Source organism: Grus americana, chromosome 4, assembly GCF_028858705.1.
Source record: "Grus americana isolate bGruAme1 chromosome 4, bGruAme1.mat, whole genome shotgun sequence".
In the NCBI taxonomy this organism is placed as follows: Eukaryota; Metazoa; Chordata; class Aves; order Gruiformes; family Gruidae; genus Grus; species Grus americana.
This window is the reverse complement of record NC_072855.1, coordinates 46,512,801-46,530,136: the sequence shown is the minus strand read 5'-3', so window position 1 is coordinate 46,530,136 and position 17,336 is coordinate 46,512,801. Positions and strand designations below refer to the sequence as shown.

The following is a 17,336-nucleotide window of genomic DNA, read 5'->3' as shown; positions in this document are numbered from 1 at the left end:
TTTTGTACTCAGAAAATGATGTTTAATTATACACAAATATCACTTCCAGCAATAGACATCACTTCCAGCCAATACTGCAAATGAGCAGAAAAACCCCAAGTATCCTGCCATGTCTACATTTTCCATGAAATAAAGATACTCAAGGTATAAACAGAGAACATTTCTAACTGCCATTCACCAAATATGGATTGTAGTTTCTGCGCCAAACTACTTTGAATACATTTATTTTAGAATATGCAGTACTGTACATTAAGAACTGCCTTATGGAAACACAGATTCATTCACAAATGTTAGATGGTTGCCATGGCGCGCTCTATTTAATCTTTCCTCGTACTGATTAGTAACAGCCTGAGGCTTCTAACACAACCACACAACTCTCTCTGTATTTCTACCTCGTTATTTAGAATACATTAAAAAAAGTCTAATCCTTAAGATTTCAATTTTCTTCCCCTTCATCCACTGCCAGTCACTTTGATCATAAATATACATTTACAACACTGCAAGAGAAAGGGAAAAACAAGACAGAGTTCAAACCCCAAATTCTACTCTTCAAACACTTGAACACTTTTCATGAAAAGAAAAGGATGCTCTGGTTGTTTGATTTGGAGAAATTAACTGTTGCATTACCACTCATGAGTCTACCAGAAAACATATTTCCATTTTCTGTGGATCTGCTGAAAATTTCAGGCATGATGTGAAGCTGAGACACATACATTTTCTGTAGTAGCTTTTCTTGCCTGGTGAACTACAGGCAAAGCACATAACACAAAAACAACTCCAAAAAAATGCATCTCTTCCCCCTCCTCCCCAAAACTCTCCTTTGTATCAAAAGCTTATTTCAGTGCCAATTGACAAACTGAGTATTGCTGAAAACATATACTTTCCCTGATGACTAGTAAATTGGCACACAAACACCTTTAGGAAATAAATCATCATGACAGGTATCTAGGCACACTAGAGAGTACTTAAGGTTCTCCATCTTAAGCACACGAATATCCCGTAGTCTCTGAAGGTAACTTCTGCCTTCTAGGGCGGAAGCAGCATTAACTTCTCCACAAGAATGAGAAAGTGTAAACTAGATACATTGGTAAATGTACTTCAGGCTCTAAACCAAAACAATTTTATATTCAGACAGCAATGCTGTAATTATTTTAACATATGTTAAACTACTGATATGGATAAAGCATGTAAATATGTATTTTCAGGAATAGAGCAACCACAGAATTCAGTCTTAGATAACCTGTGCTACAAACTAATTTATACTGGTATAACTTCTATTGATACATTATTTCAAGCACTTGAATAAGAATCTTATAGACAGAGACACTATAATCCTGCAGATCAAAAGCGAAGGTAAGAAGGAACAAAGATGGTTTCCCAAACTCCTCCTTTTAAAAGGCTGATTGCCAAATTTCTTAGAAGCTACGTATGCTTATCTTCTTTGTATCAAAGAATGGCAGGTATTCCCAATGCCAGTCAGGATAAGAAATGTGTTTGGCTTTCTTTAAATAAGGATTAAGTTTGGTCTAAAAATGGCACATTATGAGCAGAACAGAGATACAAAACAAAAAAGTACATGAAATTTCATATCAACAGTACTATTACTATATATCAAAGACAAAGATGAATTTGGGAAAATTGAAGAGCTTGGAAACAACATACTGACACATTGGCATGTAAACGATACCCCAATCCATTTACTTACTTTGGCCTTCATCTTAAAATCCAAAGAAAGAAGTTCCATGGAGAGTAAGTCTCCATGAGTTTCCATCACTCAGGGTTACTATGCTACCCTTACCTTTTTCCTATTTGTCTACAGATTCTCCTGTAGCCGTATAAAACACAGTGGGTAAAAAAGATGATTTTACGTTTTCCACAAAACTAACACATCACTTGGAAAGGTTATTTTTCAAGGACTAGAAAATGGGTAACATCTACATGAAACATTTTCCTGTACTATTTCACCTCTGTCTGCTTTCTCCTAGTGACTTCATGTGTAGACCACAGATTTCTTTAGTATCTTGCACAAGTTATGAATTGAAATAATAATGCATCTAACAAAATTGGTAATAAGACAGAGTATTCTTAATGGTAGTCCTGTTCTTTGCTCCCCACACCCCCCCAAAGGAATACCCATGCAATTTATTATTATTATGTACTTACAGTACAACACCACATGGAAATGGCCATCAGAATTCAGGGTCCCATTGCACTGGACACTATAGTCTCCACAGCACGTTTCCTTCCATAAAGAGGCAGCCCATTGCCCCCAGACAGTGTACCAGCTCAGTGTGTATCCTACATCATACAGTACTACACTCTCCAGATTTTGGAGAATGAAACGCCTTACCAACTTTTTCCCAGTACTTCTTTGTAAACTCTAGTATATTTTATCTTGGGAATTACAATGATCATAGTAAATCACATGTTACTACTGTACAGATCAATATTTTGCACAAAACCAAAAACATTAGGGGAGCTCAGTGTTCACATCAACAGCCAAGGTTGTAAAGCGTTCTTTTTAGTCTACTATAAAATTTCTACCTCTACTCACACTGTTCACAGTGGTCAGTGTATCTTTTTCAGCTTCTGCAAATCCATAATCATGGTTTTACAATTGCTTTTCAAGCAGCATTTTAAATATTTATTCTAGTATGCCAAATGGTAATTTTTTTTGTTTAGGCACAACCTTATATATCGAATGTAGCTATGGCTCCAGTCAATGACGTGAAAACTACTGGTTAAGTAATTTCCTAACAATATTCAAAAGCTTTTTTTTTTTTTTATAAAAGAACAACAAAAAGAATTCCCAAAGGGCATTTTTAGCATGTGAAGATTCACCTGGGGCAGTGCAGGCAGCACCCCTTCTCCTCAAGCACGCTCTGATGATACAGCAGCATCACATACCCGGTCAGGGTCCCCTCTTCCTTTCCCCTCCTTCCTGCCTACCTCAAGGGAGACTGGGGCTCTATCTATGTTTATTTAAATGAAAACACTTTTATTTCTTTAGTTCAGCGATACAATAACATATGGTCTCTTGGCTGCTACACTAGCACACGGGATTTACCAATCCAGAACAGACCATTTGTCATGAAGTCCAATATCCTGCTTCAGGACAGGCTAGTAACTGACTTGAACAGAAAGTGAAAAATCCCTGTAATGTAACTGAGCAGTCGCATAACGCTGCGTGAGGCAGAAATAATGTGTTCCCAACCCTAGCAGGAGATCACTATTCACCTAAAGAGTGTAAGGAGTTTCCTCTCACTTCAGTTTACCTAGTTATAAGTTAATGGTCATAAAATCATGCAGACCTATTTTTAATCCAACCACAGCATATGAATCAAAGGCTAGTCTGAAAGAGTACTACTTAATAATTGCTGCTAGTTTACTGGTCTCCCTGTTCTCATGTTACCATCAGAAAAGGAAAAGATCTATTTATTTTACCTTATAAAACCCCTAGGACACTCCCACATGACCATCTAACCTTTTTTATAATAAGTAATCTTCCCTTTTGCAATTTCTCATGCACATGCATCTTCTCAGATATCCGGATGACCAGATGAGAACAGATTAGTGTAAACTGCATTACATTTCACTTCTACTTTATCCTAGTGGAACAGCATCAAGCACAAGACGGGACTGCTACCGGTTTGCCTGACTGACAATATTTGCAGGTAAGGCTATCTAACTACAATTTCAAGTGAGCAACATACTTTGTTAAAACGTTGATAATACAGACAATGAAGCGACCGCAGCATCTAGTGAGAGGGAGAGAGGAAAGGAAGAGAAAAAAGGAAAGCTGAGCAACAGGTGAAGCAACACAACCGTCCATCTAGGAATGGGACAGCTGGTATGTCTGCTATTCCTGCTGATTGAACAGGAGAAAGCTGCGTATAAGCCTGACGGTGAGCCTATGGGCTTAACTGTACTTAGACTTTCAGTAACCAGAAAACATCAGGGAGGGAGTGCATGCTGTGTATAAACTGGAATATACAGACACTACACAGGGTAACTTTAGACTATGCTGCTGGGCCTGCCTTTGCAGCTTGCATTTCTTTTGATATCAGGACTTAAGAGAGCCCCACCAGAAACCGCAGGCGGCTGCAGGCTCTGTCTACACCCCTGAGCTCAGGTGGGGATGGCTCACAGCGTATTTTCGCGCCCACTTGTAACACACATTTACTTCTATCTTTTAATAAGTGGTGGGGAAGGTGCAGGGGAACCCCATCAATAACAACTGTTCCCAGAGTACCCTAGACAGAAGCAGGACCCAGCAATGCCACACATTTTCAAAGAAAATAACAGCAGTCTACAACATTAGAAACACAGCCAACTACAGTAACATGAAACAATTTTAGAAGCAATAAATTAGGATTAGGACCGTTTACAAAAATATTTTGATACTGTGTACATAGTTCACTGTATCCAAACAGCTTGATTGAGTTTGAGAGGACTAGGAAGGAATTTTAAGGAGTGTAAAATGTTTTTTTAAGTCATTGAGTGTAGTCTCCAGTGTGAAAAAGGAGTAAGGGATTATGTCAACTGCCCACTCATCAGCAATCACTCTCCTAACACTCATCTGGGCTGTGAAAATAGATTTTAAATTACTCATGAAATAATATCCATTATAGTGTCCTCTAGCAATAGTGGACACTAAAAATGAATGCTGAATTTACTGTAAAGGAGGGAAAAGTGGGTGGGCAAGAATGCAGTGATAGCACCTAAGTCCGCACAGCATATCCTTCTGATCGCATCATGTAGGCTATGTTGTCCTCCCGTTCTGCTCAGAGAAGCATCTCTGTCTCTTTCCCTTTCTCGTGTTGCGTTCCAATTTGCTTAGAGACAACAATTTTGCAGCTATAAACCTTTCTGCAGAACTGAGTTTTCTCTTCTTGAAACTTAAGAAATGTGTGTTACAGAGTAGTCTCAGTTATAACTACACTGTGTTTTGGTTTTCTAATTTTTTATCTTTTACTGCCTGCCATATCTGCTTTGTCACAGTTACAAAACTGTTATCACAAGAATGGTATTAAGCAACTTTTAATAAGCAGTAGAGAACCCAAAAGAATGCGTATACTTCTTGACACAGTACACACCTCTGCCACAGTGTGAACTAGGGACAGTAGCTAAACCAGCAGAATGGGAACAGCTGAAAAATGAGTTAGTGTTTGAAAGATTTCTTTCTGGAATCATGGAAAATCCAAAAGAAACAGCTTTCTTAAAAAATAAATTTATAAAAAAAAAGTACAAGGAACTACACTTTTGTTTGATTAAATCAGAATAGAAAAGAAACAGATCTAGTTACTTCTTTTGGTATGAAAACCCACTCATTTTTTCTTCAAAACATAGGAAAGCAGGATGTATGAGTCCATTGGACTCTTCTGCATTCATTAAATTGAAGTAATATTGTTACAACTGAACTCACATGAAAGAAATAACCTTTGTAGTATCAATTTTTAGATAACCAAAGGGCTCTGGATCCTAAACTAATCTAACTTCTTAAAAACTTTGATCTCCATCCCCCACTCTCATCCTTCATGTAAATCCATAGAGCATTTAAACCTCTCTTGGACTGGTCTCACTATTCGGTTGTCTTGCAAATGGATTGAACAACTAAAAATCAAAAGCAAAACAAACAACCCCACAAACATCAGAAGAAATTAATCCACCACCTGCCTTAACAGAAGTTTTATGGCGTATTCTACACACTGCTCCTAAAATGCTACCTTCCTGCCACTAGTAAAACATCAGTGTTGCTACCAAGGACTTCAGCCTAAATTAGCTATTTCATAATAATTACTTCCTATCAGTATTTCAATTAATCTAAGGCACTTGAATGCTAGAACTCATCCTAACCATTTAAAAAATAAAATAATAAAAAAGCAGCACAAATGCCAGCAGCCCACCTGCTTAGCAACATGTGTCACCACAAACATTGTCTGCACCAGTTCCTCTTTAAGAACAGAGTTCATTTGAAGGTCTTTGTCCAGTTATTCAAAGCCAACTTGAACTGTGTTCTTACCTGAGAGATAACTTCACCTCCTGTAATTACAGTCCACCAGAACATTTAAGACTGTCTGACAGTAAGGACAGCCCATCAGCTGTCCAGAAAACAATTTTATTTGGAACTAGACCTTGATAAGGAACTCATTGCCCTCAAAAGCCCCAGAATTAATACTTTGTGTGAAGAGTTACATTTTTTTCCTAATCTATGCTTGCTATTAGTATGTTCTTCTCACATATGTCAATATTGCCTTTACAATGCACTCAAGGCAAAACAAACTATATTTTTTTTTTCCCTCCCTGGGGCAGGGAGGTAGAATTTCATCTCTCTAGAAGAAAAAGATCCCAAATTTCTTCTTTCATACATGCACTCTGTTGATGCTGTATGGTGCTTCCATGACAAAGGGCCAAACAAAAGCGAAATATCTGTCCTCTTTTTTACTGAAGCACTTTGGAGTTGCAGTTATGCATCCATAGTCCACAGACTATAGTTCCGACTTTAAAATATTAGAAGAGTGAAGAGAGTCAGAAATTAGTATAGCTCTCCTAAAATGAAGATGATGGTCAAATGGCATCTATCATTCAACTATCAGTTGGTTCCAAATTCTTTTACTCATGTATTTTATCCTTATCATCTTATCTACAGTAATTGCACTTTGGATTTGTGACACATTTTTGTGTTTTATTGTATTCAATAAAAGTCAAACAGACTGTAATCATCTGATGATTAGAAAGAACAGCTGCAACCACCACTAAGACGAATAACCAGAGCCATTCCGCGCACAGGGAGAGAGCGAGTTTGGCACATGATACTAATGTAAGAAAGATTTTTATTTTTCCTTTTTCTATTGCAGCCTTGTGTTGTAATGCTCCAGTGTACAACGTACTCACAACATCAGACTGCCTGTTAAAGGCAACTGTAGCATCCATGTGCTTCCTGCAAGAAAGCAAAATCTGTGTCTTCCTGTCACAGAGAGGTTTATCCCAAAGCTTTTATCACTGCACGTTCTCAGAGACAGAAAGCAACAATTTTGGACAACAAGCAACAAGTGAGCAAAAATCAGTCCCTCCTGGTCAAGGAGAGTTATGGCATCTCCCTGATGACAGGAGCTGTCAAGCACAGAAGTCTAATGGCCTCATGATAAACACAGCATTGAGGGGCTAGCATGATGAAAATAATGACCTGTCATATCAGCTATGATAGCAGCAGAAGAAAAGCTGCTGCTTTTCTTCATCAGAAAGGATGGACAAACAGAATGTAAATCCACTATGCCTCTGTTAGCTAGAAATTCCCTTATGCAAGAAAAATTCACTGCCAGTTCTATCATCTAAAAAGTACTGCACAAAACAGCCAGGAGATTGCATCCTTCTCCTTTTTTGTTTGGTTTGCTGGGGGATTTTTTTGTTCATAACCTTTTTCTTTTGCAAGTCACAACTGAAATCAAGCAAAGTGTACAAGGCTGAAATTCCTGTAGTATTGCTGAGAATTATATATCTATATTATCAACCAAATAACCTAAATCTCTTCTGAGATACATGCATGGATCTAGTTTCCACGTAAATTGGTTTGTGTTTACTTGGGAAAGAACACAGTGGGATTCTTAACATTTTGCCCATAGAAAGGATGCAGTGCAGATAAAGTAGAACTATTGTTAAAAAAAATCATTAGCTGTATTTTAAACAGTGCTGAGATGCACTGCAGAAGTTTCAAACGTATCACAATTGTAAAACCAGGACAAAAATCACCTCGAGAAATATAGGCAAAATATCAGAAGTTTATTTTAAAAAACCCTATAACTTAAACTTTGTTTCCAAAACATATGGAAAACAACAATCATGCTTAAGATTGGTGACAATTAGCACAACAATTAGGACTATGCACGTTAATCCTGCTCCAGATGAGGCTGGGTTAGGACAGCTGGTCAAACATAGAATTTGCTATAATCCAAATGCTGTACCTTAGCAAATAGTGTAAGCTGAATTGCAAGTAAAAACAGAGTTTAAGAAGAGAAATGCAGGATCACTCTGGTTCAGATTCAGCAAAGTATTTCAAGTGGAGGCTAGATTGGTACCTTCAATGTATCTGTAAAATGTGGTATTCGTTTTAGATGAAAAGACTCCACAGAATAGCTTGAAATGTCAGAACTGACTTTTGAGAAATCCAGGTGTGGACGTCAGTTCAGCCAGATATGGGCAAAACCTCCCATAGTTCAGGATACTTCTAGGACATCTCATTCACCACTACCGTTGTTTTCCTGTTACAGAACTATGTTAAGCAAAAAAGTCTCATATGGAAGGATAGGTTTTTGTTTTATTTTTTTTCTTATGTGTGAGCAATATTTGAATTGCTATGAGATTTAAAAATTTGGCAATTAAATTAATACGCTCCAGTATTTTCTCTCATCAGCCCAGTGAGCTGACACTACAGGGCGTTACAGCCCACAGTTATGATGGAGAAAGCTCTGGCATTGCACAGAATGTGCAGCTTAAGCAGCAGGTAGAGGAAGCGAAAACTGTGACAATGACTACTGCAGTTAACTCATGAGGTCTTCTCATACACTGTAAAAGGGGGGGAAATTATCCTGGTACAATCTGTACACTGTTTCATACACAATCTAACGTTACTGGGCTGCAGTTTTTATGTAGCTTCAGCCATAGGTCAGAACTAAAGAATCAGGTCACTGTAAGGTACAGAGTTACAATACATTAAATTTCAAGTCATTTTTTATTCTGTCCTTTGTCATGTAAACTTGCCTTTGGAGAAACTGTTGAGTACTCTACAGCAACAATACTGATTTGTGTGTTTCAAGACGGCAGAAACACAGTGGAGTAATAAATAGTATGGGATGCAGTCAATAAAAACCCTTTAGCTTTTCTACAGAAGGGACTGGGAAAAAAGATTAAATAATTTTATTAGTAACTATAAGAGATAAGAAACACAAGACATTACTTATAAAGAGCTATTACTTTAATAACTGGTAACTAACTTGGCCTGTGTAGAATTGTTTTACAGAGTTAAACACTCCGTGTTTTAGTTATTTCCTCAACTTGTCAATTATTAATACTCCCTTCACAATAGACAAGGTACACTTTGTCTTTCTTTACTGAGTTTGTTACTGAATTTGAATTTCATAGAAACCCTAGCTATGTTTTTTTCTTTTGGTTAAAACAACAATATAACTCTCTTTTTCAGAGGTTCATATCTTGCACACCAAAAAAGCCCAATGGGTTCTCAAAAGTGCACATATCAGGAATTGCATTCATACAACTTCCTGGTATCCCTACACAAATACGAGCATGATAAGATTACGATCGAATGAAGATTATGAGTGACTTATTACTGTTTCTTAATTTGACCAGTACTTTTGTATTCAGCACATTGTTTACTTAAAATAAATGTACTCCCATTAAAATACTCTTCTAGTTATAATATTAAAAATATTTTAACTTATCTTACTTTTTTCTTTGCAAGTGGACGAATGAGTCACCCTACCTGGATTTTCTTTCACTTGCCACTTCACTCTGCCATGTGCAAAGAAAAGAAAAAGCAAGCTAAGTTTTCATTTAAAGAAAAGAGTTATTGTGCAAGGGGAGTGCACTCATCTGAGCAAACATATGTTTATAACACTTAGTATTTTAATTATATTTGACACGGCCTTGACAATTACACCCTTCAGAATTATGAAAGAAAGATATCTGTCCATCTGTTATTAACCTTGGCTCCCAAATTAAGGATAAGTGCAAAAGTAACCTCTAAGAAATTCAAATTTGTTATCAAAAATTGATTCAAGATATGAAAACAACTGAATATCAGCTAATTAGAAAAAATGAAAGCAAGAATCAAATTAAATGTGTATACAAGGTACTAAAAAATAAAACCCCAAACAGAAAAACAAAACAAAAAATACTTTGAAAGAAAAATCTTGCATGAAGTAACTCTCCAGGAACACATCAAAGGAGGATATGCCATTCAAATGACATATTTTATCTGTTACTTAATTTACTGAAAAGAGGTCAGATAACGCACCACTATTCACACATCGGGGGTTTTTTTATGATGTGTTGCTACGATGGCAGACAGATACAGGATCTCTCCCCTTTCACCCACCCACAGGAAGCATATACAATGTCAGCCCCTACTGCCTCACAAAAATCCAAACCACAACAAATCAGATGGCTTGGTTCAGAACTACATCCATCGTGATGTCTGTTGTGTCACAGGTGTTTCTCTCCCAAGCTACGAAGCCTTTGGCTGCGAGTCATAGGAAGGAAATACAGATTCCACAGGTCCTACAGAAACCTGTGCCAGTGACTGAGCAGGCAGAGTACTTATCGAAGTCAGGGAAAAAACAATACCATTGAGGAATGTCAGTTAATGCAATACTATAAGTACTAATCTTCATAGAAAACTGAGAACTTGACCATTAAAGGCTAGTAAAATATTGTGCAGTAGGGTGGAGTTGTTTGTTTGAACAGGGATATTGTACTGTCTGTCGTGACCTGAATTTCACTTCAGGTAACTTGCTTACCCAAATTTTCTCTGTAAAAATTAGACATTCATTCATCTAACTTTCTGTCAAGTATATTTTCCCAGATGTCAAAACTTTTATTTGAGAGAGAATAAATATTTCACATTTTTTGTATCATAATGTATCTGTGGCCCCAGATACTAAATGCAGAAGGAAAATGGAGGGACCCTGAAGCTTTCGAGCATGAAATCCTTCCCTAGCATTGCAAAAGAAAGTCATAAACTAATACTTTAAAAGATGCATTTGATAAATATATTGACATGCAGGTGTCACACTTTTGCAAAACTGGGAGAAACACTTTTGTTCCATCCCCCACGCCTCCCTTTAGATTTTTCTAAGTTAAAGGAAAAATAACTTACTTGCAAATGTCATCTTCTGGGTCCTCGAGCCCAAATCTTTCATCAAAAGTAAGCTGTATCCATACATTTTCATCTACTGCTACTAATCTCCACACTAGTACAGTATTGCGTGGGTACGTGTGTGGAAACTTGGGGCTGTGAATACTGCCATTAGTAGTCACAGTAATTATCTTCTCATGCTGAGGATCCTGCACACCTATAGTAAAGAGAAAACAGATGCATCAATAGTCATTTCTTCTCCTTTTCCTAAAGTGTTTGTATACTATGCACAGATAAAGACACTTTTGGTTTGTTTGCTTTTCATCTTGCAAGGAATTTCTGCTTGGGAAATCTATATAGTAAGAACAACCCAAATGTGGTAAGTATTACTTTGCTGGCAAAAAGTTATTCAAACCCAAGCCTCAACCATTGTTCAGAAAGCAGAACAGAAGTTCAAGTGGAGATAAGAGAAATGTGACTGCAAACACTTGAATGCAAGACTGAGCTCCTCACAGAAGCCTGGCAGCCCAAGGGACTACATCATGCAGCCTGCTGACGGTTTCATTTCTTTATTACTGCAGAGTGCACAGAGATCACACGAGGGGACAGGGAGAGGTCTGCTCACACCTACCACAGAAGGGATGGTTTAATTTTGTTTCTTGTTAAAGGAGACTGTCTAACACTTATTGAGTCCAGTGATAAGGACTTTGATGCCTGCCTCCTTCCTGAGGCCTGTATCAAAACAAAGTTATCCCGCTACAGGAATGAAACTGGGACATACTTGGGAAACTTGGGAAAGTCACCAAGTGTAAGAAAGTAGGCATTTACTGACAAGCCTCAATTGAGGGCATTCCTCAAAATTCCTTACAGCGTTGTTAGACTAACACATGTAAAATCACATGAATGTTTTACAATGCGGCAGCAAGTTAATTCAAAAGAAATAAGCCAAATGCATTTGATTTTTAAAGCACACAGTAACACTGAAACTATTGAAAAGACCTCTTCAGGTTATGAATTCATAACCGCGAGGAATTACCAAAAGGAAAGGACTCCTTCAGTGAGCAGCAGCTGTGCCTTTCAGACCCCCAACAACTCTCTTCACAGTAACTCAAGAAACCTCATTCTCAAGTGCCCAATATTCACAGGAATTCACATTCAGCAGCTGGAATCTGCTTGCATAGGATATTTAGCTGCAAAAACCAGGCATTGACCTAATCTGGATACATTTTAACATTGTGACATACAATGATGAGATCTCTAAACTACGAAATTTAATTCCATCAAATGAAAAAAACCCCCCTTATGCTATGGCACATGACTTTTACTCTCTTTAACTTCTTCTAAAAACCCGTATACAGTTAGGTTTGACATTTCAGTCAGTAAATCATAGGAATTCTCAGAGCTACCTGTTAATAACTTTAGTAACAAAATAAGCCTGCAGTTTTGTACTGGAGAGTTATTAATATTATTTTGTTTTCAGCTATTCATTGTCTCTTGCAGTTACTTTACCTTATTTTTCTGACTGTTTTATAACCAGCATTATGCAGAGCATTCATTTGAAGCTATGCAAGACATACGATTCAGTCTACAATGAAAACATACACTGTAATTGTACCTTATTATAGCTACATGTAAAGGCTGACAGCTAAATGAATGTACTGCAAGAAAAGAAGGCCATAGAAACAACATTGCTATTTTAAAAGAATTAATCTATACTTAAATGTAATTTAAAGTCTGTCGGACTTTTGCCTTCTGATGGACTGGTGCCTTCTACTTGTGGTATGAAAATGGTAAATTTTCTTTTAAGTGAAATTGCTGCTTATATAAAACTGATGGGAGTGTGGTCTTGCCCTGCAGAGGACTGACTGCCTTGTGTACAAATAAGACGGGACTGCATGCAGTAATAAGTAAAGTACAAAAAAAGGGCCCAAGAAACAGATTCCAAATTTCATTAGGCTTTTGATAGCGGAGTCACAAGCATTTTTCCGTAATGTATAGTATATCAGCTCAGAGCTGCATGCTAAACACGGGAGCCAACGATAATAAAAATGACTTTCCCAGAGATTAGTACACCAGAGTGATATTTCCAAAGTATGTAAAGGACCACCATTTCAGACAAACGTGTCAACGCGCGATGTCTGATGACGCTCTAGTCGTGTCTTTAAAAGCACACACAGGATTACAAACCATGCTATATTTCACAACACATGAAGACAGTGTTTTCATTTGTGTCATCAGGACAATAACAACAACAGCAAGTAAGGACTCTAAATAGTCCAGGCATATCAAATGAGAAGTCAATAAAAAGGAGCAAAGGAAAGAAAAGACATATGACAATTTAGTGAACAGAAGTTGCGGCATCTCCGGTATCTTCAGCTCCTCCATTTGTAAAGGAAAAATATCTATTTACTTTAGCACAAAACAGTGTTCCATGAACATATCAAATTCCCACACACAACACTTGCTCCATTTCAAATATTTGCTCTCACACAGTGGAATTTCTTCTCTTACAAAAGAATTATTTTGTATGACTACAAAGGCAAGTAATTGCTGTCAGCAGAGAATGAAGCTTGTTATTTGTCTTCAGATAAGCCACAATATTCCTTTTTATCCATTCTATATAAATCATACCATTGTACCACAAAAAGCTAGCCTTTTCCTACCAAGTTCATGTACGTTCTGAACATTTCTTTTGAGGAAATTGTGTGAAGAGTACAGCTACCTGAATGTGGCTAAGATGAGACTATAGTCTCTATTCTTTGTGGAAGGACTTTGTAATTCCTGGCTTTATTTTAGGGATAAATCAGTCCAAGTTACACTTAAAAGGGAGTAACAAGTTCAGATTTACAGTGGTCAGCTGTGTAACTCCAAAGCTGCTGTGATCTATCTGCCTTTCTATTAACAACCATCTGTCCCACCTTCCCCCCCAAAAAAAAGATTATTACTGTACAGAGAACATTAAACAACGTTGAAGTTTAGGCAAGGACTGAAGTAGGCAAATCACCATCTCAGCTACGGGGCAACAATACCATACAAGGGAAGCGGGGACAGACAAGGACCAAAACAATGTATTTGCATCTCCAGTAAAAAGCTTTGTTAGAAGGTGGGGAAGTGACATCACCTGCAGGAGAAAGTCCTGCAAATGGGGCACACTAGATGGGAAAAATCCCTAAGCTGACCCAGAGATATGACACGGTTATGCTTATTAGGAAAGGACAGCACACACTTAACAGAGCCTGAAGTTGAAGAATGAGTCGCTGCAGTCATCTTTGATGTGGTACAAGATGCTATCACCAGATTTATATATCTATCAATGGAGGAAGTCTGCCCCTGAAAATTACAAGATTCCAGGCATTCTGAAAGCACGGCAGTGCCTAACCCTTCCACCGATGTGGTAACGCAGATGAAAAACCACGGTATCACCACACAGATCAGCAGATGCCACTGTAAACTGAAATTAAACCCACCGACTAGACAAGCTCATTCCTGCCTACTTCAAAGTAGGTCTCTTCCCCCCATAGGCACAACACATTTCACAAAGATCAGCACTGACACTTTTTAAATATAGCAAATACCTCTTTCTTACTACATGGTAATCATTACATTTTAGCAAGGGTCATGGGTAAAACTCAGACAAATCACAGAGTTCAGGAGACAGGCGAGGAGCTGCCGGAGAAGAGAGGAGAACCACAGGTGGAGTAACGGCCTCAGCACAGATTCACTTAAAAGATCACTTAATACTGGTAAAATTGATTTTTAAAACTTTTTGCAACCCCGCACTAATTTTGTGACAAGATGAGAGTATTGCTAATCATGTACTACTAATATATTATTTGTTGTAATTCATTCAATAGCCCTTAATTATGAAAATCACTTTTAGGCCTTCAGAAGCAGCTTTAGCTCACTTGTGGTTATGACTGCTTTAAAAAAAAAAAAAAGCCAAATTTAAACATAAGGAAAGTTTCAACTCTAAATATTTATAAATTAGTATTAAAGCTTTTTCAGATATACAGTAATGTTGTAGTATGTGTGAGTCCTCTGCTTTAAAACTCAGAAACAAAAGATGACAGTAACTACTTGTTCATTACCACAGAACTTCAGAGGGAAGCAGGTTTTTTTAATTAAAGTAATCAAAAGGATTTCCTGAAAACATTCCCATATAATTTTTACTACACTCCACACACGTACAGAAACCGAGACTTGGTAGAAGAAATTCTTTGAAATGTAACATCACATGCCATTTCTTCCTCTTTCACGAGACTTTCAAAAAGCAGTAAGCCCTCTTTCAGAAGTAGTAACTAGAGGCATACAGGGGTACCTCCTTCTGTCCTCTGTCTCTGGTTCAGTCGCCTCCAGGCACTTAGCTATTATCTGAATGTAACAGTCAAAATGAAATTTAACTCTTTTGCTGGCTACAACGGAAAAGGTGGAAAATGGTCTGTTACTGACAGAAAATTGAAGACAAATAGCTCTGTTCGATATCTTTCGTATGTAAAGTGGCTATCAGGGCAAAGCCACTCAATCATAGCAATGCTGTTTCGAAGGGACCTCTGAGACCTCCAGCCCCAGCTCCGGCTTGGGTTACTGTTCCTGCCCACACCACAGCAGGTCACCTGCTTGAGGGTTGGCATTTTCTAGCCAACACTCAAAACCCCCCATGGATGGAAACTCCACAGGGCCTTGGGAAAACCGGTTCCAGTGCTGCACGCTCTCCCTAGGTAAGATGTTTCTCCTAACGTCCAATCTGAACCTCTCAAACTGCAATTTTTAGCCACGGGGGTTTGTGGGTTTGTTTTGGTTTTACACTCTGCACCGCTACCAGGAACAGTTTAAGTTGGTCGCCCTTGCAAGTGCTCTTCAGGCCATTGGGGGCCTGCTATTACACTGCCCCACAGCCTTCTCTTCCCCAGGCTAAACAGGCCCGGCTTCCTCATCCTCCGCTCACTGCCTGCCAACAGCTAGGTGGTGAGCCGTCCAGCCTGGCAGTCCAGCCAATTTTCAGCCTACTTAACAAGCAGCCTGTTCTTCCAAACCATTATGCCTCAAGTACCACAAGAAATGCTTTTGAAGCACGCAAGGTTTGTTTTCATCATCACCTTTGCAAGTAGTGAGCAAAGAAAATTTCATAGAGGTTTGCTGTATCTATCTCCTAATATAGCTTTCCCGAGTGGTATGGTTTGTGGCTTTTCTGGGTTAAATCTCCAAAACTTATCTAGTCTTCTATAGATTTTCCATTCTGAGTAGCTTCTATGCTTTGATACAGCTACCTGTTTGAAATCTTGACATGATTCTTCAGGTATTAGTAAGAAATAAATATATAGAGACGTGAACATACCTGTAATAAACACACACGAGCATATAATATAAACACATGACCTATCAACTATCACAACATGAGAAATTTAACTTCAAACCAGAAATCTGCTAATTTAAACAGGTACTTATTACCTAAATTAGCAAATGTAACAAATACAAACACATAAAGTATTATACGGATGTAAAGTAAATTAGAAACATGTAGGAGAAATATTACAACTTGTTTAGATTACTCCTTCCTCTGACACATACTTACCTCATACACTTGAAAAGCCATATAAAAAAATTCCAGTTCACACAACTCAAGATGAAGGTATAGAGGATTGTATTTGTTGTTTTAAATCCTACAATTTAATCTATTCCTTTTTTCTTCAGTTACTATTTTGAGTTCAAACTTGTACTGTTACCTTAGGCACTGAATATCCTATACTATTTAACTGCTGGCTAAAGGTCTTTCTGCTGAAGCTATGTAAAGAACATTATATGAAGGACTGCACACTGAGCAGAGAAGCAAGAGCTTTCTAATCGATCTTCAGGACCCCTGAGTTTTGGCAGTTGGCCCAACAGGGAAGGACAAAAGGAAGAAAAAGAAAGGGGGGGGAGACATCATCGGAGAACAGAGCATGGAACAGAGCAATAGATTTAATAGTTTCCAAACAACTGCATGACTTAATGTCTTGCAGAAGATAATCATGACTAATCATACACTAACAAACCTTCTTTGATTCCAAATTGCATCAAGAAACAAAAATGAGTTTATACTTTTACTTTACAAGTTTATGCTTTATAACTTTCCAGTATTCTGCCAGCCCTCTGCCTAGTGCTTTGGCTTCTGTTCAAAGAGGAGGATGGCAATTAAACAGGGGGGTTTGTGCACAGTAAATCTTCTTGCAATAGAAGTATTGAAACCTGTTTTCAGACCAAACTCTTTTGGAAGGTGATCTTAGTCCTGAACTTCTCAATATCTTTTAAAACTAGATAAAAGCTACATTTTAGCCAAGATAAAGAATTCCTTTTGCTAAATGTTAGATGAGGTAACTTTTTTGTGTTATCACATGCTCTAAGATCTAATTATTCTAGAGTGTTTCAATAAGCATTTATTCCAATGTCCACATGTAAAGTCTTGGCTGCACTGGAATCAATATTAAAG

General features: G+C 37.8%; 1 protein-coding gene across 1 annotated transcript in view; it reads right to left on the bottom strand.

Moving 5' to 3' along the window:
* Positions 1-17,336, bottom strand: part of PDGFC (platelet derived growth factor C) — a 129,827-nt gene that overhangs the window by 42,359 nt on the left and 70,132 nt on the right. The window contains exon 2 of the mRNA XM_054824164.1: positions 10,892-11,087. Within this exon, the coding sequence (XP_054680139.1) occupies positions 10,892-11,087 (196 nt within the window). The remainder of the gene's footprint in view (positions 1-10,891; positions 11,088-17,336) is intronic.